At 40.1% G+C, this 27,759-nt stretch overlaps 1 protein-coding gene across 3 annotated transcripts in view; it reads right to left on the bottom strand.

The window, feature by feature from the left end:
- LOC124776827 (ribonuclease P protein subunit p30) overlaps window positions 1-27,759 on the bottom strand; it is an 84,575-nt gene that overhangs the window by 39,529 nt on the left and 17,287 nt on the right. For all 3 annotated transcript variants that reach the window (XR_007015657.1, XM_047251985.1, XM_047251986.1), the window contains exons 2-4: window positions 24,020-24,159; window positions 22,593-22,667; window positions 7,045-7,113 (exon numbers count right to left, since the gene is read on the bottom strand). Coding sequence is in view for 2 of the 3 variants with exons in the window: in XM_047251985.1 (XP_047107941.1) it covers window positions 7,045-7,113; window positions 22,593-22,667; window positions 24,020-24,159 (284 nt within the window). In the remaining variant the exon portion in view is untranslated. The remainder of the gene's footprint in view (window positions 1-7,044; window positions 7,114-22,592; window positions 22,668-24,019; window positions 24,160-27,759) is intronic.

Here is a 27,759-nt window from a genome sequence, read left to right as displayed (position 1 = left end):
ATGGTGGGTCAATGTTAGAGACATTATTTCTTTGGCACCATTCCATACTATATTGATATAAATACTTAACTCATTCAAGTACAGAATGCTGTACATAGCGTGATTGCACAAAAGAGCTTACAGTCCATTCTACCAATGTTTCATGATGGTTAAATATTGAATATGGTTTTCCCTTTTAAAAACAGGTAACTGTCCAATACCATGTTATCATACGGATAGCATGAAGCAATTTCCCAGTGTTAGCATGTTGTTTATGTTATAAAAATAAAGTAACATAACCACAGATCAAGTAATAAAGGGTACAAAATGTATAAGGAGAATATCTTATACATCAAATGATGTTAAGCTCGGCAAAACATACAGATTGTTTTAAAGCAAAGGGTGCATAATGTGTGAATGTGACAGAAAAACTTCCTCATGCATCTACTAATTTCTCTTAATGGTAGGTATCACAGCCATGAACATTAGGACACAGACTTTTCAGCCAAAGCTAGATAGATAGATATTCAGCAATCACTGGCCCTGCAGAACATGTGCTGCTTCCACAAACTGCCTCCATCCCTTCCTGTTTTGTGCCCGGCTCCACCAGGTGTCTTCAATTCCCAGGGCTGCTAGGTCCTTCGCTAGGTGGTCCATCCAGTGCTGCCTTGGTCGTCCAATGGCGCGTTTGGTTTTTGGTTTCTACGCTACTGCCATCATCGCCTGTCTTCCATCTGGCATACGGGCTACGTGGCCCACCATTGTATTCTTTTGCTCTTTATCTACTGTAGTACAGCTGGTTGTCGCATCAGAAGGTAGATTTCCTCATTTTTCCTCCTCCTCCATTCTCCATTACCTAAAACTGGTCCCCATATCTTCCTCATTACTCTTCTTTCAAATATTAATAGTTTTTCCCTTTCTTGCTTAGTCATGCTCCATGTTTCTGAACCGTACATTACTGCTGGGCATATCACTGTGTCGTAGATTTTCATCTTCTTGTTCACTGAGATCGATTTAGAGCCAAGCGTCTCTCTAAGGGTATGCATGCATTTTGTTCCCACTGCTCTTCTTTCCTTCATGTGCATTTTTATGTTGGTGTCTGCGGTAAACCATGATCCCAAGTATTTGAACTGGTCTACTCTCTTGAACCTCTTGCCATCTATCTCAAGAAATTCTATCTGCTCTTGTCTTCTTCCTAATTGCATGAACTCTGTTTTGTCTCGATTCACTTTGAGCCCTACCTTCTGTGCATAATTGTCCATTTGCTGATACATTTCTTTCAACACGTGCTTTGATTCACTTAATAGTACTATGTCATCTGCATATGCGAGACAACTGAAGTTACCGTCCATCTCTACTCCAGCCCACTCCTGTTGCCTGCACTCTTTTATTACTTTCTCTAAGATGACACTGAACAGAACACATGAGAGAGCATCCCCTTGTCTGACGCCTGTCTCAATCTCGAATGTTTCTGATGTGGCTCCTCGGAAACGTACTGCTGCCTTTGACTCTTCCATACAAGCTTGCGCCATTCTCACTAGCTTCTCAGGGATTCTGAAGTCCCGCATTGTATAGGATATTCCTGTGGATGCTCTCATATGCACATTGAAAATCGACGAACAGGCTGTAGATATCTTTATCATATTCCCAATGTTTTTCAAACAATTGTCTTAGTGTGAAAATGTGATCTATTGTCGATCTGTTTGGTCGAAAGCCGGCTTGGTACTCCTGTGTGTTGTTCTCTGAGTTACCGCATTCCATTTTGCTTCCCTTCTTGTACAAAGCTAGTTGTGTAAATAAGAAGAGGTCTTAATACACAAGGCTCTACCCCAATTATCCAAGAATTTCACTGCACTGGTCAAACTAGTGGAAGTACAACATTCTTCTGCTAGAGGTCTCGAAGTACATGACTTTGCTACTGTGTAATAAATTTATGTCATCTTCGGTGCACACAGTTGTGACTTATCGTGGTGCATGTCAGGACATGTTTCAGTGCTTCTGCAAATTGTGAAATGGATAGCGTAAAGCAGCAATGGATTTGCATAAAATTCTATTTCAAGTTGATGAAAACTGCATCCAAAACCCACCGCATGCTGACAGAGGCATTTGGTAAGAATCCACTGAGTCAAGCACGATCATGTGAGTAGTTCAAGTGCTTCCAGGAAGGCCAAGAATCTGTGGAAGATGACAAACATTCTGGTCAACTGTCACCATGCATAACATCAGAAACAAACATGAAAGTGCATGATGTGAATCACGAAGACCGAAGGCAGACAATTCATAATTTCTGTAACACACTTAACCTGTTCTATGGTGCATATCAATTAATTCTAGCCATTGAACTGAACACGAGACAAATTGTACTCAAGTTTGTCCCTCGCCTTCTCAGTATCAACAAACTAAACCCCAGGATTCATACACGCACTGGGCTACACTAAAGAGTTTGAGACTGTCCAAAACTCTTATCCAGAACCATAATAGATAATGTATATTGGGTCTACAGTTATGACTCTGAAACAAAGCAGCAATCGTCACATTGGAAAATGCCATTTTCTCCAAGGCAAAAAAAGCTCAACAAGTTCACAGCAACATGAAATCAATGCTGATTTCCCTACCCCCCTCAATGTTTTGGGAATAGTGCATAAGGAGTTTGTTTCACTTCGTCAGACTTTCAATGGGCAGTTTTACTGCGAGGTTTTGAGGTGACTGAAGGAAAATGTTTGTTGCAAATGTCCAGAGTTATCCAAACAGAAAGACTGGTTGACACACCATGACAACACATCTGCGGAAACCTTGCTCGCTGTGAAGGAATTCCTGGTCAAAAACAATATGGCAATGGTCTTCCACCCTCCCTACCTGCCAGACCTAGCCCTGAGTGATTTCTATCTGTTGCCCAAGATGAAAATTGCATTGAAAAAGGTGATTTTTTGACTCGATTGAAGACATCCAAGTGGAATTGCAACAGGTCCTGAACACCCTTCACCCTGCAGACTTCCAAGAGTACTTCCAAAAATGGTACCAATGCTGGAATCATTGGATACATGTTCGAGGTTAGTACTCTGAAGTTGATGGGGGACATAAGTACAGTTTTCTAATTTTTACAATGAAATTCTAAGATATTTTGGGTAGCACCTCATATATACAGTACGAGTGGAAAAATGTTGCCTTCATTCATCTACTAAATGCATCATCAGCCCATCTATCCCACTGCTACTATCACAAATCAATATACTCAATATCAATATACTCATATATTATATTTAGTGCAGCTGTTGCTCAGCAAAGTGTGTGTGCACAACTAAAAACCTATTGCACACTTTTATAAGCAGCAATAGTGGTTGCCTTCAAGTGGGCGAGCTTGCTACACACAACAAAGTGAGAAATTTCAATAACTGTTGATTTCCAACAAGCGCCATTTGGTTCCATGTCTTCTCAACACAGACTCCTCTATGATTGACCACTAGAAATCATCTTCATTCATCCTCTTCTTCTGCATCCTTTCTGGCCAAAATCTATACTAGGATCCTATATTTGCCCCTCACTGTCTGGACTTTATCCTACTTCATTTCATTACATTACACCCCTCCCTTTTCCTTTACCTTGTTTATTTCTTCTATTGTTACTCTTCTTGTACATAACCCAGTTCCTTTCTGGGCCTATTATGGCTTCTCTACCTCTTTCCACACAGATTTCTTAATAGTCTTCCAATATTTAGTTTGTTGTCCTCCCCTCTCCCCCTCCCCTGCTACCCACAATCCCAAACCCTACAGTCTTGTGGATGACATAACACTTTCCGATTGCGAATGTAAGAGCTTCCCCGCCTTAGATGAGATGATTATTCAGCCACCAAAGTCACAGCACTGCCCCCCTTTAACATAAAGTAAAGAATTTTCTTGGTTCATCTCTCATCCATTCACCTGGTTACATATGCCAGTCACCTCCATTTCATTGCCATTCCTTTCACCTGGTTACATGTCCCATGTCTCCATTTCATTTTCATTACCGTCATAACGTCTTCCACCGTAGCCTGTTCCCTAAACCATTCGTTTGTTTTCCTGCCTTTCTTGATAGTTCCCAATATGCATATTTTCATTGATCATTGAGCACCCCTTGATTTTTGAATGGTTTTCACATTAAAAGTCTATGTCTCACACTGATAACTCAAATATACACTGACAATAGACTTTTTCATACACTTAGGAATTGCCAATTCTGACAATTCTACTTAATTTTAAAAAAATGCTCTGCATTATTACTATTCTTTGTTCCTGGGACACTGAGGGTCAAACAGTTGGCTGTGCTTTTCAGTCCTGCCCAGAACATCCCTACCAATTTCCCCCCCAAAATTCCCCATGCATCATTCGTTATATACAATCTTCCTTACAATAAACCACAAGCATAAAGCTGTCAGCACCAGCATTCAGCTATACTGCATCACAGATGTCTGTTTCATGTTGCCTTTCCTTCCTCTCCAGTCTGTAATACTGACGATTGAGCCTTACACTGTAGTTTTTCAGATTACAAATGCCAGTTTTGATTTCTCATGAGAACCAGGATTTACTCCTCTTAGTAACAGACATTTGTTCTTAGTTCATGTACCATTACTCATTACCCTACTCTGTTTTGGTCATGAGCTTGTCCCTGAAGCCTCATGTTACTCTGGTAGCGATTTGCTGTTTAACAGCTCCCATTGTGGTATCATCACACCCACTCTTAAACTAAATTACCCTTGATGGTACACTCTCGATGCCACTCAGTTTTACTGATGACCATCTGTTACAAACATTTGACAACCACATCACTTATGATTCTGATTCTTATTGGATGTTAAGCTGACCAAACAGCTAAGGTCATCAGTCTCCTGTTCACCCCCAAGAACAGAAGCAGTGTTTGGTTTGGTTTGTGGGGTGCTCAACTCCACTGTCATCAGCACCCGTGCAAAGTTCCAATTTTTACACAGTCCAATTTTTACACAATCCAATGTAGCCACTGTCACGAATGATGATGATGATTATGATGAAATGATGAGGATAACACAATCACCCAGTCCCCAGGCAGAGAAAATCCCCAACCTGGCTGGGAATTGAACCCAGGACCTGATAATCCAGAGGCAACAATGCTAGCTACTAGACCTTGAGCTGAGGACCAGAAGCAGTGTACCCAATCTCTTTGCGTACAGAGTACATTCTGTGTGCAAGTGTGAGAAAATATTCTAAATGTTCGCGCAGCATGTTTCCAAGATGGAACATGGGAACCACCCCGGTATCCAGCTAGTGGGATGTGGAAAACTGCCTAAAACACCACATCCATGGTCGCTGGCACACCAATACTTCATTGTTAATCCACCACGCAGATTCAATCCAGGGCTGGCATACCTCCACATCACGGAAGCAGGTCATGTTGACACATATTTCTACATGGGCTATAGCAATGAACAATGCACTGGATTGCCTGGTACACTAAGTGATACTTTGTATAAGAGACCAGATGCATTTTGTAGAGTAGATGGCCTTGTACATTGCATAGTTTGTTTTCACCTTAAAGGGGCTAGGTTACAACTACTATAACAGGGACTAACAGTAGATAAAACACTTTCACGTTTACTGCCCCTATTGCACATACTGCTCCAAAATCTAAAATTAGAGTTTTAGCATCAATTGCAATTGTTCTTTTTCTTAAGCCTCCTTTGGTAAGTAGAATATGAATTTTAAAGATACCTTTGACAAAAGGAGAAGTATTAACAAAACTGTATTAGTTATAAGATTCACCCCTCCATACTCCTTTCTTGTGGAACCATTGACAGAATTCGATCATTTGGTAACTCATTGAAAGATCCCTCTGTAAATTTGAGGGTACCGATGACCTAAACCACCAATCATCATTTAAATTGGACCTCTTTACTCTTTAAACACCACTTGATTTACCTCTAATGCCCTCCAGATGGAGTGTTGCATTTCCTATAGAATATGGTTCATAGGGCACAAGCAGCCTGACAGGCATCATCAACCCTCAGCAGCCACAAATCTGCTGGACTTTGTAAGAATGATTCTTTAATGACAATTCCCCTGTAACTAATTGTGCCCCAAGAAGCACTTAACGACTATAAATATTGTAAATCTTTGTCCCTAAATACAAAATTAATTATTATACAATAACAACTGTTACACTCCTGCAGCTTGTACGGCCTCTATCAATGAACAGTCTGTCCGAAAGAGCCTTCCACAATTCACTACTTTTGTAAACTCGTTGCTCCAATTCTAAAGAAGGGGGGGCGAGGAATGCACAATGGGCGACCCAATTGGAGGGGTCGGGAACAAAATATCCAAATTTTTTATTTCCTAGATTGTTCCAGTAATTATGTTTGATACCGTTGAGAAACAGCTCACAGCATTTTATTGTCCCACCCACTAGGCTTAGCAGGGTTCTCATGATGAGGATTGCTGGTGGAGAGATGCCTTGGCAAAGCCTTGGTCACAATCCTTAACCCGTACGAGAGTAGGAAACAATCACATGTTCACAGATCTGGGCAGCTGAGGGCCAATGCAGAGAATTTCCAGTCTCTTGGCTGCTGTCTTCTGACATGTCTCTCCCCTGCTCTCCTAGGTTCCCTCCAGAACTCTGGCCATCACAGCCCCGCTAAACTCATGACAACTTCTTTAGGTGCACCATATGCATCCCTTATAAATAAAATAAATGCCAAGGGATTTTTACCAGATTAAATTTGGTCCTCATTTATCCAATTATGTAACTATCCTGGATGCCCACCTATCCATCACTCTTGTCCCACTCTGCACATTGATGCACGCACGCGCACGCACACAGTATGTGCTGAGAACACCCGTAGGGACACAACAGTAACGATTTTATTCCCAGTTGCAGGCCACAGGATTGGCACATGTGACTCACAGGGGTTGGTGCTGATGTAAGATTTGAGAAAAGGGTAGTTGGCTATCATCTGTTCATCCAGATAGGATACAAGACACATGGCAGATATAGGATTCAGGAGAAGGATAGTATCAATTGCAGGTGATGTTTAAAAGTTAAAAACCAGTTAAAGCAAGTTACCTGAAATGCTGATTGTGTTTTTGGCACAGCTGCTAGGATCTTATACTTCTTCAGGTTTTTCGACTGATTCTGAAACAAAACCATTAGAAATTTTAACATATCAAAATTATGAGTATTACACAGTTCTTCCTTTTGTTTATCATAATTTTTAAAAGCTACTTTTAAAAAATGGTAGCTCAGAGAGACACAATTTTATTTTGATAAACAACAATAAGCAAATGTACACAAAAGAACCACTTACTAATATGGTTTGCTATAACACTCATAAAGGAATCAAACAGTAAGTTTTCAGACCCAGCAAGTCCTCTGCCAGGGAAAATACTAAATAGAAAAGTATGTCATGAATGACAAGGAGTACCAACTATCTGTACGGAAAACTGTGGATATGGGATTCCCTGAAAGCAGTTTCTCTGGGACACATTTTTTTCATGTAACACATACTTGATTTTCACAGCAACGTTCAATCAAGAAAATCTCTACTTTTTGTACATAACGAAAATTTAATCATCACTATGTCAAATTTAGAACTGAAATAAATAACAGCATGCATAACCAAAATTACAAGCCTTTCACCACTGTTGCCTTTATTTATATTAAATTTTTAAAGCTGAATGTAAAAGTCATCAGTGGACAATCTGATATCCAAAACTGGTTTAATATACAGGAACTGACACTTAACTTGAAAAAATAAAGTGTAGAAATTTTGAGTTTTCAACAACAATCATAACCGCGCGACTGCTACGGTCGCAGGTTCGAATCCTGCTTCGGGAATGGATGTGTGTGATGTCCTTAGGTTAGTTAGGTGTAAGTAGTTCTAAGTTCTAGGGGACTGATGACAACAGATGTTAAGTCCCATAGTGCTCAGAGCCATTTGAACCATTTGAACAACAATCATAAAAATATGCACTACTTTAATATAATTTTAATCTGACAAAAAATTGTAATAGTACACAACATACAATTTCTTGGGATCAATACTGACAACAGGCCACACCAGAATGGACACACTTTGAACACCAAAAGCCATGAGTAACGTTTTCTTTACCCAAAGGATATTAATCAAAACTGCAGTGAAGAGAATGCAAAATTTATCTACTATGCTTACATGCCCCCCCCCCCCCCCCCATGAACCATGGACCTTGCCGTTGGTGGGGAGGCTTGCGTGCCTCAGCGATACAGATAGCCATACCGTAGGTGCAACCACAACGGAGGGGTATCTGTTGAGAGGCCAGACAAACGTGTGGTTCCTGAAGAGGGGCAGCAGCCTTTTCAGTAGTTGCAAGGGCAACAGTCTGGATGATTGACTGATCTGGCCTTGTAACAATAACCAAAACAGCCTTGCTGTGCTGGTACTGCGAACGACTGAAAGCAAGGGGAAACTACAGTCGTAATTTTTCCCGAGGGCATGCAGCTTTACTGTATGATTAAATGATGATGGCGTCCTCTTGGGTAAAATATTCCGGAGGTAAAATAGTCCCCCATTCGGATCTCCGGGTGGGGACTACTCAAGAGGATGCGTTATCAGGAGAAAGAAAACTGGCGTTCTACGGATCGGAGCGTGGAATGTCAGATCCCTTAATCGGACAGGTAGGTTAGAAAATTTAAAAAGGGAAATGGATAGGTTAAAGTTAGATATAGTAGGAATCAGTGAAGTTCAGTGGCAGGAGGAACAAGACTTCTGGTCAAGTGACTACAGGGTTATAAACACAAAATCAAATAGGAGTAGGTTTAATAATGAATAGGAAAATAGGAATGCGAGTAAGCTACTACAAACAGCATAGTGAACGCATTATTGTGGCCAAGATAGATACGAAGCCCACACCTACTACAGTAGTACAAGTTTATATGCCAACTAGCTCTCCAGATGACGAAGAAATTGAAGAAATGTATGATGAAATAAAAGAAATTATTCAGATAGTGAAGGGAGACGAAAATTTAATAGTCATGGGTGACTGGAATTCGAGTGTAGGAAAAGGGAGAGAAGGAAACGTAGTAGGTGAATATAGATTGGGGCTAAGAAATGAAAGAGGAAGCCGCCTGGTAGAATTGTGCACAGAGCACCACATAATCATAGTTAACACTTGGTTTAAGAACCATGAAAGAAGGTTGTATACATGGAAGAACCATGGAGATACTAAAAGGTATCAGATAGATTATATAATGGTAAGACAGAGATTTAGGAACCAGGTTTTAAATTGTAAGACATTTCCAGGGGCAGATGTGGACTCTGACCACAATCTATTGGTTATGACCTGTAGATTAAAACTGAAGAAACTGCAAAAAGGTGGGAATTTAAGGAGATGGGACCTGGATAAACTGAAAGAACCAGAGGTTGTACAGAGTTTCAGGGAGAGCCTAAGGGAACAATTGACAGGAATGGGGGAAAGAAATACAGTAGAAGAAGAATGGGTAGCTTTGAGGGATGAAGTAGTGAAGGCAGCAGAGGATCAAGTAGGTAAAAAGACGAGGGCTAGTAGAAATCCTTGGGTAACAGAAGAAATATTGAATTTAATTGATGAAAGGAGAAAATATAAAAATGCAGTAAATGAAGCAGGCAAAAAGGAATACAAACGTCTCAAAAATGAGATCGACAGGAAGTGCAAAATGGCTAAGCAGGGATGGCTAGCGGACATATGTAAGGATGTAGAGACTTATCTCACTAGGGGTAAGATAGATAACGCCTACAGGAAAATTAAAGAGACCTTTGGAGATAAGAGAACGACTTGTATGAATATCAAGAGCTCAGATGGAAACCCAGTTCTAAGCAAAGAAGGGAAAGCAGAAAGGTGGAAGGAGTATATAGAGGGTCTATACAAGGGCGATGTACTTGAGGACAATATTATGGAAATGGAAGAGGATGTAGATGAAGATGAAATGGGAGATACGATACTGCATGAAGAGTTTGACAGAGCTCTGAAAGACATGAGTCGAAACAAGGCCCCGGGAGTAGACAACATTCCATTGGAACTACTAACGGCCTTGGGAGAGCCAGTCCTGACAAAACTCTACCATCTGGTGAGCAAGATGTATGAAACAGGCGAAATACCCTCAGACTTCAATAAGAATATAATAATTCCAATCCCAAAGAAAGCAGGTGTTGACAGATGTGAAAATTACCGAACAATCAGTTTAATAAGCCACAGCTGCAAAATACTAACACGAATTCTTTACAGACGAATGGAAAAACTAGTAGAAGCCGACCTCGGGGAAGATCAGTTTGGATTCCGTAGAAACACTGGAACACGTGAGGCAATAATGACCTTACGACTTATCTTAGAAGAAAGATTAAGGAAAGGCAAACCTACGTTTCTAGCATTTGTAGACTTAGAGAAAGCTTTTGACAATGTTGACTGGAATACTCTCTTTCAAATTCTAAAGGTGGCAGGGGTAAACTACAGAGAGCGAAAGGCTATTTACAATTTGTACAGAAACCAGATGGCAGTTATAAGAGTCGAGGGACATGAAAGGGAAGCTGTGGTTGGGAAGGGAGTAAGACAGGGTTGTAGTCTCTCCCCGATGTTGTTCAATCTGTATATTGAGCAAGCAGTAAAGGAAACAAAAGAAAAATTCGGAGTAGGTATTAAAATTCATGGAGAAGAAATAAAAACTTTGAGGTTCGCCGATGACATTGTAATTCTGTCAGAGACAGCAAAGGACTTGGAAGAGCAGTTGAACGGAATGGATGGTGTCTTGAAGGGAGGATATAAGATGAACATCTACAAAAGCAAAACGAGGATAATGGAATGTAGTCGAATTAAGTCGGGTGATGCTGAGGGAATTAGATTAGGAAATGAGACACTTAAAGTAGTAAAGGAATTCTGCTATTTGGGGAGCAAAATAACTGATGATGGTCGAAGTAGAGAGGATATAAAATGTAGACTGGCAATGGCAAGGAAAGCGTTTCTGAAGAAGAGAAATTTGTTAACATCGAGTATAGATTTAAGTGTCAGGAAGTCATCTCTGAAAGTATTTGTATGGAGTATAGCCATGTATGGAAGTGAAACATGGACGATAAATAGTTTGGACAAGAAGAGAATAGAAGCTTTCGAAATGTGGTGCTACAGAAGAATGCTGAAGATTAGATGGGTAGACCACATAACTAATGAGGAAGTATTGAATAAGATTGGGGAGAAGAGAAGTTTGTGGCACGGCTTGACTAGAAGAAGGGATCGGTTGGTAGGACATGTTCTGAGGCATCAAGGGATCACCAATTTAGTATTGGAGGGCAGCGTGGAGGGTAAAAATCGTAGAGGGAGACCAAGAGATGAATACACTAAGCAGATTCAGAAGGATGTAGGTTGCAGTAGGTACTGGGAGATGAAGAGGCTTGCACAGGATAGAGTAGCATGGAGAGCTGCATCAAACCAGTCTCAGGACTGAAGACCACAACAACAACAACAACAACATGCTTACATGCAACCTTTTGTAAAGGTAAGTTACACTTCAATGTTTTCCCTACTGTGAGACAGTTTGTTTAGATTACAATCACCATCATTTTTATTTATGATCTGCTGTATCTTCATTAAGTGTTCACACAAACCATGTAATTCTTCTTTTATGTAGACTCTTTCCCCAATGCAACTTTTTTGGTGCTGGAAACTGTAAACTTCATTCAAATTCTTAACTTTCTAGCAATTAAGAGAAAGCATTTCTTCAAAAATAAGATTGTATTGATCCTTCACTTACAAAACAAAAACAATTCATAAAGATTCGTATTCATACAAGCACTATAAAAAAATTACATCCATTCTGTTTAACATTAATGATAGTTCTCTTAGCCCTTTCTGAAAGACAACATTATTCTTAATGTCATGGCGTGCACAGTTCCATGGCATGCCTCACATCTCCAGGCCAGGACATGGCAGCATGGAATAAACTGCTAAACCAGCAAGTCCCGTGAACTGTAGTAAAGCTGCTATCATTGTCCTTGTTCAAACCTGTGGCAGCCATCAATATTTGCGCACTTGCCAAACAGTATGCCTTTTTAGACTGACAAACTATAAAAACAAATACTTTCACTGTGATGATTATCATTCATTGTTTTGGTACACACTGTGCAACACATCACTTCACCCTAGTGATGTATAGACATTCTCCTATTCTAAAAGGCAACATCCTCATGGACTGTGTTCAGTAGCACTGGGGTATAATTTGTGCATACTGAGAGATTGTAGTGTTAATGATATTTTTGTTAGAGTAACTGGCAATCAGACAGTGGTCAGAAGACTGTCTGCATCATCTGTTTTGACGCTACAGACACTGTAGGCATGAAGGAAGCTGGAAGTCTATCAATGGATTACTGTACATGTTGGGCAGAATATACTGGTGCTATGTCACTGCTTTCAACAGTGGTCTGTGGAACATTTCCGCATCTCCATACCTGTGGACTATGTTCTGGACATTCACATAGTACAGGCAGTTGTTAGATTCAAAGCATTGTGCATGCAGTGGTGGCTAATCAAACATAATCCAGGGATGGAATCCGGGCACATGATGCACCTGCTGTATCATCCGGGCCAATGGGAACCATCTGCTCGCAGCAAAATTAAGGTCATATGTGCCTTTGGCCAGGCTACCACAACACCACCAAGCACAGCTACTCTGGAGTCGGGGAAGTCAGACTGGAGACTGGAATGGTGCTTTGTTGTCTTCAGTGGTGAGAGTAGGTCCTGCCTGCAGGTGAGTGATGGACGTACATGTGTTTGACATAGAACAGGCAAGCTGCTTACTCCAGAGGTCACGTGCAGATGATGCAGAGGTCCAATCTCAGACTTCATTATATGGGGGTGGTTGGTGGGGGTAGGGGCTGGGGGTGTGGCATGGGGGGAGTGGGGTGGTTGGAGCAGCATCAGTTGCTTAGTACAATCTCGGTTACATTTGGCATTTCTGCTGGGTAAAGTGACAACTGCCTGCTACATGTTACAGCAGTGGTTCCCAACCTTTCTTAGACTATTACTCCTGAGTGCAACCATACCTCAGCTTCTCGGAAACAGTGCAAGCTAACTTAAGTCCATATTCCAAAGTAGCATCCAGTCCACGCCCTATCAAAGTTCCTCAATATTAACACCTTAGTGAAACTCCATAGCACACTTGCTGCACACTCTACAGATCGCATTGCAACTCATTCAGGCATTCCCCGGGTCAGCTTACACGGTCTCATCAGAGGGCATTTCTCTCGACAAGTGCCATTTGAGTCACGGCTCCACGGCAGTCGACAGTAATGTTGTGCAAGCTACCCTGTTTCCTTAGTAACGTCGGGTGGCGCCACTACACAATCGGTGATAAATTATGGAATATTGCAATACGGCTTCTGAAAGCCAGGCTTTCACGATATGTTTAGACAGCAGTTACAGGATAGTCTGAAAGACTGCAATGATAAAGAGAGAGTGTTAAAAAACTAAATAAAAATAAAAAAGGCTACTAAGATAAACTTATGAACAGTATGTAAATTTGTATAGAAAAGAGTCTTGCAGTTCACACCAGGAACACAGTTCATTTTGCCCTACATCCTGAGCATGCTTCCTTATGCCAGAATTCAACCAAAGACCATTGTGTGTGTGTGTGTGTGTGTGTGTGTGTGTGTGTGTGTGTGTTTTGATCAATACAGCATACAGTCTCACTCTGCAGCTGGAGATGGCCTCATCGCCACCAGGCTGGTTCACTTCATGGTGGAAATGTCATATCAGAGTAACTGTTGTCAGCGTGTGTACAGCAATGTATAGACATACTTTTTTAAACTATGCATTTTATGATTGTTTTGTTCATTGGGCAGTTTGCTTTTTCAAATGAGGAGTTAAAATTTCAGGCTCCTGCAATAAGTAAAGGAAATACCTCTATGAGGTAGTATGAATCACTTTCATTCGCTGGTGTATATTTTGCGTGCTGTGCTTTGCATGGTTTATGGTGTATACCTAACACAGTTTTATTATTCGTGCCTAGATGTTCCTTAAATCAAGTATAGAAACTGTTTGGACTGTCCTATGTAGGGTTTTTTGCACTCTATACATTTTATTTTTTATGCTACAACCCCATAAATATGTAGACAACTGTGGTTGGTGACAATCTCATTAAACTTGTTCTGGGTATACTGCCACACAATCTTATAAAATTATTCAAATGCTAAAATACTAAAAGATCTTACATTTCCCCCACGTTGAAGTCACATTTCCCCCACGTTGAAGTCACATTTCCCCCACGTTGAAGTCACATTTCCCCCACGTTGAAGTCACATTTCCCCCACGTTGAAGCAGCTTTTCTCAAGGTGTAAACTGATTTAGCTGAAGATGCTTCAATAGCTACACTTAATTTTTCCACATCATAGTCAATACTATTGTGTAGTCTCAATTTAATGGAAACTTGTGTATGAAATGCTATATTGAGGTTTTAGAAAAAAATTTCAATTTTTTTATTTCCTCTGTATGGAAGCATTGTATTTTTTGTATTTCTGTTGTGTATGACTTAGCCTCTTGGAAATTGTTAAATTTTGCTTTTAATTACTTAAATCATTTTGATTATGTCAGTCAGTATAAAATCATTGGCTGTTGCAAGCTGCTTAAGCATGTCTCGTATGTGCTGCTTTTCAATATCTATCAAGAGTGGTTTAAAAAGTCTGTTACTTCTGCTGCTAAAGAAAGCCATCTTGTGTTGTATAGCATGGGAGGAATTTGTGCTCATTACGTTATCTTAAAAGCTTATTTACCATACATTTTGAACATCTGCCCTCCATTATTTTAGATATGATTAGTCTAAAACATTTAAAGCTTTATATTGATCATGTTCAATTGTAAAAATGATTTTTAGAATTATAACAAATGATCTGAATGAAGTGGCGCAACTGCTGCGGCACCATGAATAAGATGGCACCTGTTGAGAAGAGTGCCCTCTGGCAAGACCACATACGCTGACCCGGGGCCTGCCTGAGTGAGTTGTGATGCGACAGGCATCAAAACAAAAATAGGCTGCACAATTTCAATGAAATAAATTCAAAACAAAAACATGGAAACACCACAACCTCTAAAGCAGATAAAGTAAACCTGTTAATCATTATAGACAAACAAGAATGTATACAGAAAACTTAGAAGTTTTTTATGGAGAATGATATCGAACACACAGATTACAATCCTGGAAAGATGATTCAAAATAACCTAAAAAGCGAACAGTGTGGCACACAATTTTTATTTGTTCCTGCAGAGAAAAGTAACTTTATAAATATGAACCCCAGAACACACATAAGAAAAGTGCAAAAAACCTTGCACAACAGACCAAAATACTAGTGTAAAGAAGCTGACTCAGGAGAATGGACTGAATTGACAGTGTTCTTGAAGTGAAGTGCAAGAGATTCTTCTATTCTAATTTAACTTTATATACTGTCCACAAACTTTTCTTTGTAACTGTTTTATTTAAAACGTAATGACTCTAATCCTCTTGATAAGACACATATCAAGTGTAACATCTCCTAAATGTACATCCTTCCATTCTAAAACTGAAACCAACTAGTTGCTCCGCAAATATAAGTGTAACCATACACACTGTTTTATTTACCATGTGCATGTTAGGTAAAATCAAACACCGTATGTCTAATTTATTTTAACATATCTGAAGTAGTTCAACAAGGAACAAAACTTCTAATAAATGTGACAGGACATTTCATTGAAGGACATTATAGCATACAACTGTAACAATCTAACTCATTTTTGTAATCCACTGCAATAGCAGTGCACCAAGCAGAACTGTTGACTATGCTGTCTGGTGAATGTGGATCTTATTGTTCATATCAGTTTTGAAATAGTTCTCACAATTCAGATAGAGTGGTGAATGTTTTATCAGAAGAGTTCCCTGAACTGTTTTTTGAAGAGTTCCCTGAACTGATTTATCAGAAGATTTCCCTGATATTTAAGGATTGAAATTCCAAATTTCTCTGGCCCAATTTCTGATTTATGTGAGAGCAAGTTTTAGTTTCTAGTTTTCAAAATAAAAAACTACATATTTCGAGTTGCATAACACTTATTAGAGACTATTCCAAGTTCAACTAGGATTGAAAAATGGATTCACATAGACAGGAAACAGATAATTCTGATTTGTTAAAGAAATAATGTTCAATTGTAATACTATGTAACACAGTAACAGCAGACAAATTTAAAACTTCATTCACACAGAGAAAATTCATAATAGATAAATAGTAAACATTATAATATCATTAAAAAAAGAAAGTAAGAAGGAAACCAACAAACTGATAAGGCCCTGATGACAATGTGATAGTCAACAGACCACCATAGGTTTGTTAAACTAAGTCAAATGTCAGTACATAAAGATGTGCACAAAGTTACGGTATTCATAACACTAGAGTCACAATTGGAAAGTTATAGTTTTAGTAACTCATAACACTTTTATACAATAAATTGATAATAATTCATTAGTCACCAGACCAACAAAGAGCTACTCTAAGGCAACCAAACTAACACAATAAATGAAATTTATGCAGTGTCAAGCCTTTGAACACATGCACAAACACAGTGTGCTGCATTATTTCTTATGTAGTGGTCGATTATTATCTAAATGTAAGTCAACAAGTGTGTTGCCCAAAGGTTAAGCTCAGGCACAGCGTGACCAAGAAAGAAGTTTGATGGGGTCGTATCTATGATAATCACCTGGCACTGTGTGAGCTGGCTGTTGTTTTCTACTCAAAATTATACCTGTCAAATGAGGCCATCATATCATACATAGCTTATGGTGAGTGCGCATCTCCAATTGTTATTCAAGGGGACTGCACATCTTCACTTCACCAACACAGTTATTCATCAAAGTCATTTATCTGAACTTACGGTGTGAAAATTAAGTTCAAGTTTCCCCTCATTTCTGGCAGTCCATAGGATGTTCACAATGACAAAGTGACAATGAGTGACAGAAGAACGAGAATCTCTGTTTGTTGTGCGATTGCAGTTGTGTTGCTCCTTTAATTCTTTCCCAAAAGCATATCAAAGGTTATGTACTTTCTTCACACTAGAGTCACAATTGGAAAGTTATAGTTTTAGTAACTCATAACACTTTTATACAATAAAGGCTCCAGATATTTCAGTTTTCCTATTTGGAAAACTTAAGTGACTGGCCCCCTTTTTTCACTGGACTGGAATATGAAAAACATTCTAGATCTAAATGAGCAGAAAGATCCCGGTAGCCTTCAATAAAAGCCAAAGGTGCACCAAAAAAGAAAAAGATATAGGTAACAATACGAGAGAAGGAAAGTTGCTACTCACCATATAGCGGAGACTACACTGCGAGCAGCAGCAGCACCAGTGCATGATGGGAGTGGTGACTGGGTGGGGGTAAGGAGGAGGCTGGGGTGGGGAGGGGAAGGGATAGTATGGTGGGAGTGGTGGACAGTGAAGTGTTGCAGTTTAGATGGAAGGTAGGAGAGAAGGTGCGGAGGGGGGAGGGGGTAAGTAGCAGAAAGGAGAGAAGTAAAAATAAAAGAAATTAAAAGACTGGGTGTGGCGGTGAAATGACGGCTGTGTAGTGCTGGAATGGGAACAGGGAGAGGGATGGATGGTTGAGGACAGTGACTAACAAAGGTTGAGGTCAGGAGGGTTAAGGGAACGCAGGATGTACTGTAGGGAAAGTTCCCAACTGCGCAATCAGAAAAGCTGGTGTTGGTGGGAAGGATCCAAACGGCACAGGCTGTGAAGCAGTCACTGAGATGAGGGATATCACGTTTGGCAGCGTGTTCAGCTACAGGGTGGTCGACTTGTTTTTTGGTCACAGTTTGTCGGTGGCCATTCATGAGGACAGACAGGTTGTTGGTTGTCATGCCTACATAGAATGCAGCACAGTGGTTGCAGCTTAGCTTGTAGATCACATGACTGGTTTCACAAGTAGTCCTGCCTTTGATGTGATAGGTAATGTTAGTGAGCGGACTGGAGTAAGTGGCGGTAGGAAAATGTATGGGACTGGTCTTGCATCTAAGCCTATTACAGAGGTATGAGCCATGAGGTAAGGGATTGGGAGCAGGGGTTGTGTAAGGATGGACGAGTATATTGTGTAGGTTCGGTGGACGGCAGAATATCACGGTAGGAGGGGTGGGAAGGATAGTGGGTAGGACATTTCTCATTTCAGGGCACAACGAGAAGTAATCGAAACCCTGGCGGAGAATGTAATTCAGTTGCTCCAGTCCCGGATGGTAGTGAGTTACGAGGGGAATGCTCCTCTGTGGCCGGACTGTGGGACTACGGGAGGTGGCGGGAGACTTGAAAGATAAGGCATGGGAGATTTGTTTCTGTACACGGGTGGGAGGATAATTACGGTCAGTGAAGGCTTCAGTGCGACCCTTGGTATATTTAGAGAGGGACTGCTCATCACTGCAGATGCGACGACCACGGGTGGCTAGGCTGTACAGAAGGGACTTCTTGGTATGAAACGGGTGGCAGCTGTCGAAGTGGAGGTATTACTGGTGGTTAGTAGGTTTGATATGGATGGAGGTACTGATGTAGCCATTCTGAGGTAGAGATCAACATCTAGGAAGGTGGCTTGTTGGGTTGAGTGGGACCAGGTGAAGCAAATGGGGGAGAAGTAGTTGAGATTCTGGGGGAATGTGAATAAGGTGTCCTCGCCTTCAATCCAGATAGCAAAGATATAGGTTGTGTAGCAGCAGGCTCAGTTCAGGTGACTGTTGATGAGAAAATTGTGTGAACTGTACAATTATCAAAGCGAGCTGCACAATGTATTATTGAAAAAAGTGAGACTCACACAAGCAAATGGATTGCCTAAATTGCACAGTTCTGGCAGTCAGCTGCATGCATAAACAAACGAGACTTTGTATGGCTGGCATTCTGCACCTCTTTAATGCTTCTCCAAGAGCAGAACTGGTGCACTGTTCTATGAATCATCAATCCTTTCTAGCAATGTGAGAGTTGTACTCACATCTGGTGATGGACCAGGATTAGTCTCTTCATTCATTTCAAAATAAGAAAACAAAACAATGAGCAACAAACAACCCAAAGCATTTAGTAACAGGTAGTATGCAATTGCTTCCTTAGGCTGGCAGTGTTCTAAAAATGGTGGTTCAGGCATACTTCTAATGATATCTCATGCAACTATAGTTCAAAACATTCCCCACCTAAAACTGCCACATGAATGTATTTGAATAACATTTCTGTATTGTGTTTCTGCCCATTGGTCAACAAAAGCTTTAAGTTTATGTTCATTGTGATGTCTGCAGCAAATCATCCTCACTACTGGTTCCACCTGCCTTTTCATAATTATAATGACATAAATATCGACTAAAATAGTTTTACTCTTCTGGTAATAATTTAAGGTTTATTGTAGTTCTCTCTCTTTAAAATGGAATACTTTGCTATTACAAATACGATATCGCTTTGGCCTTCACACCCACTTCCATTCACTGATACCAACTGAAGAAATTAGTTCTTACCTACATCTTTTCATTATTTGTATGCCACTTGTTTATTACTGGGATCATATATTGCAAATTTACTAATTCATATAAGTTTATGCTCTTACCATGGCATTTGTCTTTGACTGGGGGTTCAACTTCCTACATATGCAATGTTTTTTTTTCCAAAAGGCTAATTTCAGCACTGCTTTCTATGCGAATAACCATTATGCTTTTAATAAGGCACTCATGAACATTTGTTTAATATAGCTTTTTGTTCAACACTTCCATTTCATTATAATTTGTTACCTGGGTACCTTCCCAGTGACAATGTAATCCACCTGTTACAATAATTTTGAGGCATAATGTAATCAGTATTTCATAATAATTTTGAGGCATACTTCCACCATTAACTTGAAGTAACTCATGCCACATAGAACAGTAATAATGATGTAAGGTTTATTTTTGGCAACCATTGTTCTAATTATTACAAAACAGAATGAAATGACAAATAGTGTGTCACCCCTTTTTATACATCGAAGTACATTACAATACTTCATAAATGTGAAACAATAAGTTTACTACACTGTCTCGGCTCCAGTGGAGTAAGAAATTTTTTCAATTTCGCAAAAAAAACATTTCATCTACACTGCAGCTTAAGTTATTAGTTTCATAAATTGTAGCTTTGCTTACAATTGTTTTATGGTCATTTGAGTCTCTTTGTATTAGACTAAAATTTAGGAGCAGAAAATGTAATTACTATTTCATTCATTAACTAGAAAAAATATGAAACAAACAGCCACACTTCTCACCACTTGGAGCACTAATATCACTACAGCTGTCAAACAGTAACTACTTCCATAACAATACATGTCATTAGTGTAGATGTTAGACTGTATTTTGAAACACACACTCAATTACAGATTCTCCTGTAACAGGTTGGACGAGGTAGTTTCTCTGATCAGAAGAAAGGAAGTATTAATACATGTTTAGTGAAGCACCATGAGTTTCAGTCTGACCATCAGTTGTTGGCTGCTTCACTTTTCTAGTTTTCTAACTGTAACTACACAGTGACCACCTTTAGCCAACTACATTAAGTAACACTGGCATAGTTGAAATGTGCATAAATGTTTACTTAATGAATCCGATGCTGAATTTCACACTGCTGAAATTAATCCATCCTTTAGGACTCTTTGTACTGAAGAGCAGTACTTCTATAACAAAATACTCCCTCCTCCGTCCCCCACAAGCGCGCGAACGTGCACGCGCTCACATGCACATGCACACGAACACACAGGATTGTATGTTCAGCTGGCACAATATACACTGAAGCCCCAAAGAAACTGGTATAGGCATGCATATTCAAATACAGAGATCTCTGAACAGGCAAAATATGGCGCTGCAGTCGGCAATGCCTATATAAGATAACAAGTGTCTGGTGCAGTTGTTAAATCGGTTACTGCTGCTACAATGGCAGTTTATCAAGATTTAAGTGAGTTTGAATGTGGCGTTATAGTCAGCGCATGAGCAATGGGACACAGCATCTCAGTGGTAGCGATGAAGTGGGGATTTTCCCGTACGATCATTTCATGAGTGCCCCCTGAATATCACGAATCTGGTAAAACATAAAATCTCCAACATTTCTGTGGTGAGGAAAAGATCGAGCAAGAACAGGACCAAAGATGACTGAAGAGAACTGTTCAACATCACAGAAGTGCAACACTTCCACAAATTGCTGCGAATTTTAGTGCTGGGCCATCAACAAGTGTCGTGTGTGAAGCATACAATGGAACTTCATCGATATGGTCTTTCGGAGCTGAAGGCCCACTTGTGTACCCTCGATGACTGCACGACACATAGCTTTACACCTCGCCTCAGCCCGTCAACAGCGACATTGGACTGTTGATGACTGGGAAACATGTTGCCTGATCAGACAAGTCTCGTTTCAGATTGTATCGAGCAGACGGACGTGTACGGGTTTGGAGACAACAACAAACCCTGCAAGTCAGCAGGGGCAGTTCAAGCTGGTGGAGGCTCTGTAATGGGGCGGAGGCTTTATAATGGTGTGGGACATGTGCAGTTGGAGTGACACGGGCCCCCTGATATATCTGGAATTTACTCTGACAGCTGACAAGTATTTAAGCATCCTGTCTGATCACCTGCATCCATTTATGTCCATTGTGCATTCTCACAGACTTGGGCAATTCCAGCAAGGCAATGCAACACCCCGCACATCCAGAATTGCTACAGAGTAGCTCCAGGAACACTCTTCTGAGTTTAAACACTTCTGCTGGACACCACACTCTACAGAAATGAACGTTATTGAGCATATCTGGGATGCCTTGCAACATGCTGTTCAGAAGGGATCTCCACCCCCTCGTACCCTCATGGATTTATGGACAGCCCTGCAGGATTCATGGTGTCAATTCCCTCCAGCACTCCAACTAGTAGATTCCATGCCATGTCGTGTTGCGGCACTCCTGTGTCCTCACAGGGGCCCTACATGATATTAGGCAGGGGTACCAATTTCTTTGGCTCTTCAGTGTAGCAGCACTAGTGTGTGAGTATGTGTGAGGGGCAGGAGGGTGAACACGACTTTATGCGTACTTTGGCTCATTAAAGGATCCATCTTTTCATTCTTTTTCTGTGCATGTCAGACGGTTCAATGCCTCCATTATTTGGTAAGTTCTCTCCTTCACTCTTAAATTATTTCCATTGAGCTAGAACTTTCCTCTTGATAAAGATACAATTATTTAATAGTGAAAGTGTGGCTGAAATAATTTACCTCAAATAATTTCTATCTGCTGTATATGAAATTATAATTTAAAAACTATGTATGGAGGGATCAGATAAGTGTTCTTACTCTTATTGTTGGTGTGGTCTTCAGTTCATAGACTAGTTTGATGCAGCTCTCCTGCTATTACAGTTATCTAAATAATTGGAAACAGTTAAGATCCTTTATACTAAAGTGGAACAAGACTTGTAAATCACTGCCATGTATTTCAGACTTTGAAAATTCATGACAACAGAGTAAAGTGTGATGCTAATGAAGTTTTGTTTTTAGAATGTTTAACAGTCATGTATGATTAGATTATGACTCTTTGATTACCAGGAAGGATGTTACGAAAATATTTTCACAAAGCAAGGAATACTGTACACATACCAGCATGTGAAATTGTTGCTGATCAGAAAATGGAAATGTCAGCCTGTGTACTAAGGTCAATTTGTCACCAAATTCCTGAAACAAAGAATTTCTTTATTGTGCACACAGAAAATGATAGCTACAGTCATTCACTGTTCTAACTAATATTTAGCATGTAAGATACACAAATCCAATAGATAAAGAAATTTTAACGTATAAAAATTGAGTTCTTCAGTTCATATCAAAATGTTTTCATGCTTTCACAGCAGACATCAGAAAACTTGAAGTCAGAACTGTTGCTCACAAAAGGGAATTGCAAATTATTACGTTTAAACCACATGTAACCTCAACATGTGTCAAATATATGTGAACTCTGAGACATTCAGAATGAAAAGTTAGTTCCAATCCAAAAGACATGGAAATGAATCTTTTCGACAAATTAAAACTATGGACAAGACAACTCAAACATATCGCATACATTCTTTTTCACCATCAAAGTTTAACATAAATTTTGGCTAAACAATATAGCATTGCTGGTATCTCTATATCTGCTCTGCAAATATGATTGCAATCAAAACATATGTTTTCCATTTCATATTTGCATGTTGTTGCTTCATGAGTAGTTTCCTAGAAACAACAAGAAAAATTACTAATTGCGGCCTAATGAAACACATGATTACACTTCTCTGTACAGATTTTAGTTGCACTGATATCTACAATTTGCTTTTCAGTAACAGCATGTATTACATACAATTCATAATTAAAAAGTATGCATGATTCTTACCTATAGCAGGAATGATGCATGCAACTTAGACGGATAGCATTTTCAGAATACAGAAGCACATTACAAGAATTATATCTGATCTTAATTGCAGAACATCCAGCAGGAAGTTTTCAGCAACCTTGGCATTTTGCCAACTGTTTCACACACATGTACTCACTAATTTCCACAACTATTCCTCTTTGATCAAAATATAGTAAAGCATGCATATAACACTAAAAGCACTAAACCTCCACAAATACTTCAAGGGTGTAACATTAGTATAAAAAGGAATCAGGTAAGTAGGCACACACGTATTCAACAACCTGAAAGAGTATATTAAATATACTATGGGTAATGTGGCGGAGTTTACAACTGAACAAAGACCTTTTTGTCGAGTAACCCCTTCTACTCCACTGAAGAGTATCTTCAAAGGATTTAGTAAAATTCATGTTTTAGTTTATTCAGTAATTAGTATTACAATACAATTATATTTCATGTAATCTTATGCAATGTCACTTCATTTCTCTTAAATAAATCGTACAACCTTGACATATTTCAACATCTCAAAGATGTGGAATGTGACTAATGTAAGGTAATGTGCTGAGCTGATGGGAGTCCTATGACAGACTCCACAAATAACAATGCAGGAATTGGACAAATTATCTTTGAATGTCTTCAACATTACCTTAACAAGTGCACTTATTTCTAGCGGTTCTGGTACAATATCGGTAACTTCACGTATTTCTCCTTTCTTCTTTTTCTTCTTCTTTGTGTCACTGCCTAGATCTTCGATTTCATAATTGAGAGCTACAGTCTTGTAGCCATCTGAAATAAGCCACAATAACACTTTTAAAAAATTAAGACTAAAAGAACACAAGACGTAGATTATGTTGCTGATGTAATTTAACATTAATCCTTTGCATTCCCAAGATGTTTTATTGTTATTTCAGTTTTGCATATTGACATGTCACATCTAAACTTTATTTTGCACTACCTTCTGCTTCGTCACACTTTAGCATGATGTTTCTGCCATTCTTTCACCTGCTTCTTTTTGAGAGGATTTTCAGCCCCAGAGCTTAATAGTAGTTTGTACACTTTTACAAGAGCTGTCCTCCAGAAAGTACATGCCACTTCGTTCTACCACCACCATAGCATTAGTGTCACAGTTTTGCCAGCTGAAAATTTATCATCAACGTGTGGACATTTATGGTAAAAATTTAATGACTGATGGTGAAAACACGGGCAAGACAATTCAATGATCAATGAACCAATGTTCATCATGAAGCACAGAGTGGCCAGCCTTCTGTTGTCAATGATGGTTTGGTTGAGAAAATGAATAAGAAAATACGTGAAAAACAGACTTTTCACAATAAGAACACTCGATATGACTTTTCACAATAAGAATACTCGATATGACTTTCCACAAATTTCAGAAACTCTTTTTCTTGAGATTGTCACAAATCACTTAAATTTTCACGAATTGTGTCCCTGTTGGTTTACAAAAATGCTTACAGATGTTCACAAAATGAAGCGACTTGGCAGTGCCTTAACATTTCTTACCCGAGACAGTGATAAGGGAGACAAGTTCTTAAACAAAACTTGGGTTTGCCATGTCATTCCATAATCAAAACAACAGTCGAGGGAATGGTTGCTAAAACAAATCAACAATTAGTTGTGATTTGTTTATCTCAATACAGCAGTATATGCAAGCTTGTTTTGTTAGGACTTACACAATACATAGAATCAAATCTCGGACTTTATTGCGTATATAGAAGGACAGGACAGGGGGGGGGTCATAGAGCTTTTGTATCATTTCCAAATTCTCGTAAGTAAATGAAGGCATTTTCTTAATCTATTACAATAACAACTACAACAGTGAGAAAATTATCGAGACCGTGAAGCCTGGAAGCTATGCTGCAAAGAATTTTTTTTATTTCTGTTAAAAAGACACAGATGTAACTTGCGGACATTGGGAGAGGTGGACTGTAGCACCACAGCTCTCCTTACCCTTCCCCCGTATTTGCCTCTGTGCATATGCCATGGTCTGACTATAAGGAAAGGACAACAGAGAGGCGTTTCCATCAGTTAGCACATGGTTTTGAGGTACTAAGAGAAGTACAGTCATGTCACAACTATTATTGAATTTTTAAACTGATTTAACAGTGGGTTCATGGAGAGACAGTGTATTTTGTATTGACTACATGAAACACTTTTTCCCTGGTTCACAAAACTTTATTATCTTCGTATGACTTTGGTTTCGGATTGTAAGCCCACTTTCCAGTACAAAAACTGTTCCCAAAGATGTCAACTAAGTTAAGATAAACACATCACTTCTCAGACTATTGCTTTTCAAGGTAAACTGTAAAAGTTATCTCTATTGACCATTTGTCAGAGTTACATTTGCATTTTCAAGCCTTATGACATCCATTGGAATAATATTTACTGTCATTAAGACTAAACATACAATACAATGGAGTTATTAGCACAGGGATAATTAAACTGAGTATGCTCATTCAATAGTAAATGTGGGGATGCACTTATCTTTTCTTTCTTTCTAAGTGAGTGAGCTTCCCCTCTACATCTGTTACATAATTGTCTTCAAATACTAACAAAGAGATAGAGGGGCTGGCCAGTACTTACCTCAGCTCAGTACAGCCGATAGATACACATAAAACAGAACTGAAAATTTACATTCCTAGCTTTCGGAACTTTGTTCCTTCATCAGGGAGGAGAGAGGGGAAAAAAGGGAAGAAGGGAAAGTGGATTCAGTTACTCACAACCCAGGTTATGAAGCAACAGGGAAAGGTAAACAGGGAGGGTAGCAAGGATGGAGGCATGGTTGTCAGAGGGAAGCCAAAGATATTCTACTGTAAGTACTGTGCCAGCTTCAAACCAAAGAGGATGCATACAGAAGTAAAGTATAAAGATAAACACAACTATGTAGGATGAAAAGATGCGTGAATGGCTAAAGAGGAAAGGGAAAGAGGAGAAGACTGAAGAGTGAATGGGAGTGAGGTTGTTTAACGTAGGTTCAGTCCAGGGGGATGGCGGGATGAAAGGATGTGTTGGAGTGCAAGTTCCCATCTCCGCAGTTCAGAGGGACTGGTGTTGGGTGGGAGAAGCCAAATGGCACATACGGTGTAGCAGGTTCCTAGGTCCCTAGAATTATGCTGGAGGGCATGCTCCGCTACTGGGTATTGGGCATCTCCTAGGCGGACAGTTCGTCTGTGTCCGTTCATTCGCTCAGCCAGTTTGGTTGTTGTCATGCCGATGTAAAAGGCTGTGCAGTGCAGGCACGTCAGTTGATAAATGACATGTGTAGTTTCACACGTAGCCCTGCCTTGAATTGTGTATGTTTTACCAGTCGCGGGGCTGGAGTAGGTGGTTGTGGGCGGATGCATGGGGCAGGTTTTGCAGCGGGGTCGGTTACAGGGGTAGGAACCGCTGGGTAGAGAAGGTAGTCTGGGAATATTGTAGGGTTTAACAAGGATGTTACGGAGGTTAGGGGGGCGACGAAAGGCAACTCTGGGTGGTGTGGGGAGAATTTTGTCAAGGGATGATCTCATTTCAGGGGTTGACTTGAGAAAGTCATATCCCTGGCGGAGTAATTTGTTGATGTTTTCGAGGCCAGGATAATATTGGGTGACAAGGGGGATGCTTCTGTGTGGTCTGGGGGTAGGAACATTGTTGTTGGACGGGGAGGAATGTATTGCTCGGGAAATCTGTTTGTGGACAAGGTCTGCAGGATAGTTGCGGGAGAGGAAAGCACTGGTCAGGTTATTGGTGTAGTTGTTGAGGGATTCGTCACTGGAGCAGATACGTTTGCCACGAATACCTAGGCTGTAGGGAAGGGAGCGTTTGATGTGGAAAGGATGGCAGCTATCAAAGTGAAGGTACTGTTGTTTGTTTGTGGGTTTGATATGGACAGAGGTGTGGATGTGAGCTTCAACAAGATGAAGGTCAACATCCAGGAAGGTGGCTTGGGTTTTGGAGAAGGACCAGGTGAAATTCAGATTCGAAAAGGAGTTGAGGTTATGGAGGAAATTAAGGAGTGTTTCTTCACCATGAGTCCAGACCACAAAGATGTCATCTATAAACCTATACCAGGCCAGGGGAAGCAGCTGTTGGGTCTTCAGGAAAGCCTCCTCCATGCGGCCCATGAAGAGGTTGGCATAGGAGGGAGCCATCCTGGTTCCCATGGCCATTCCCCTGATTTGTTTGTAGGTCTGGCCTTCAAAAGTGAAGTAATTATGGGTGAGGATGAAGTTGGTAAGTGTGATAAGGAACGAGGTTTTTGGAAGATCTTCGGGTGGGCGTTGGGAGAGGTAGTGCTCAAGGGCAGAGAGACCATGGGTATGTGGGATGTTTGTGTAAAGGGATGTAGCATCTATGGTGACAAGAAAGGTTTCAGGTGGGAGAGGAGTG

The sequence above is a fragment of the Schistocerca piceifrons genome, chromosome 2, assembly GCF_021461385.2.
Source record: "Schistocerca piceifrons isolate TAMUIC-IGC-003096 chromosome 2, iqSchPice1.1, whole genome shotgun sequence".
NCBI classification, from domain to species: domain Eukaryota; kingdom Metazoa; phylum Arthropoda; class Insecta; order Orthoptera; family Acrididae; genus Schistocerca; species Schistocerca piceifrons.
Note: the sequence above shows the minus strand (reverse complement) of the source record. Positions and strands in the feature narration are given on the sequence as shown.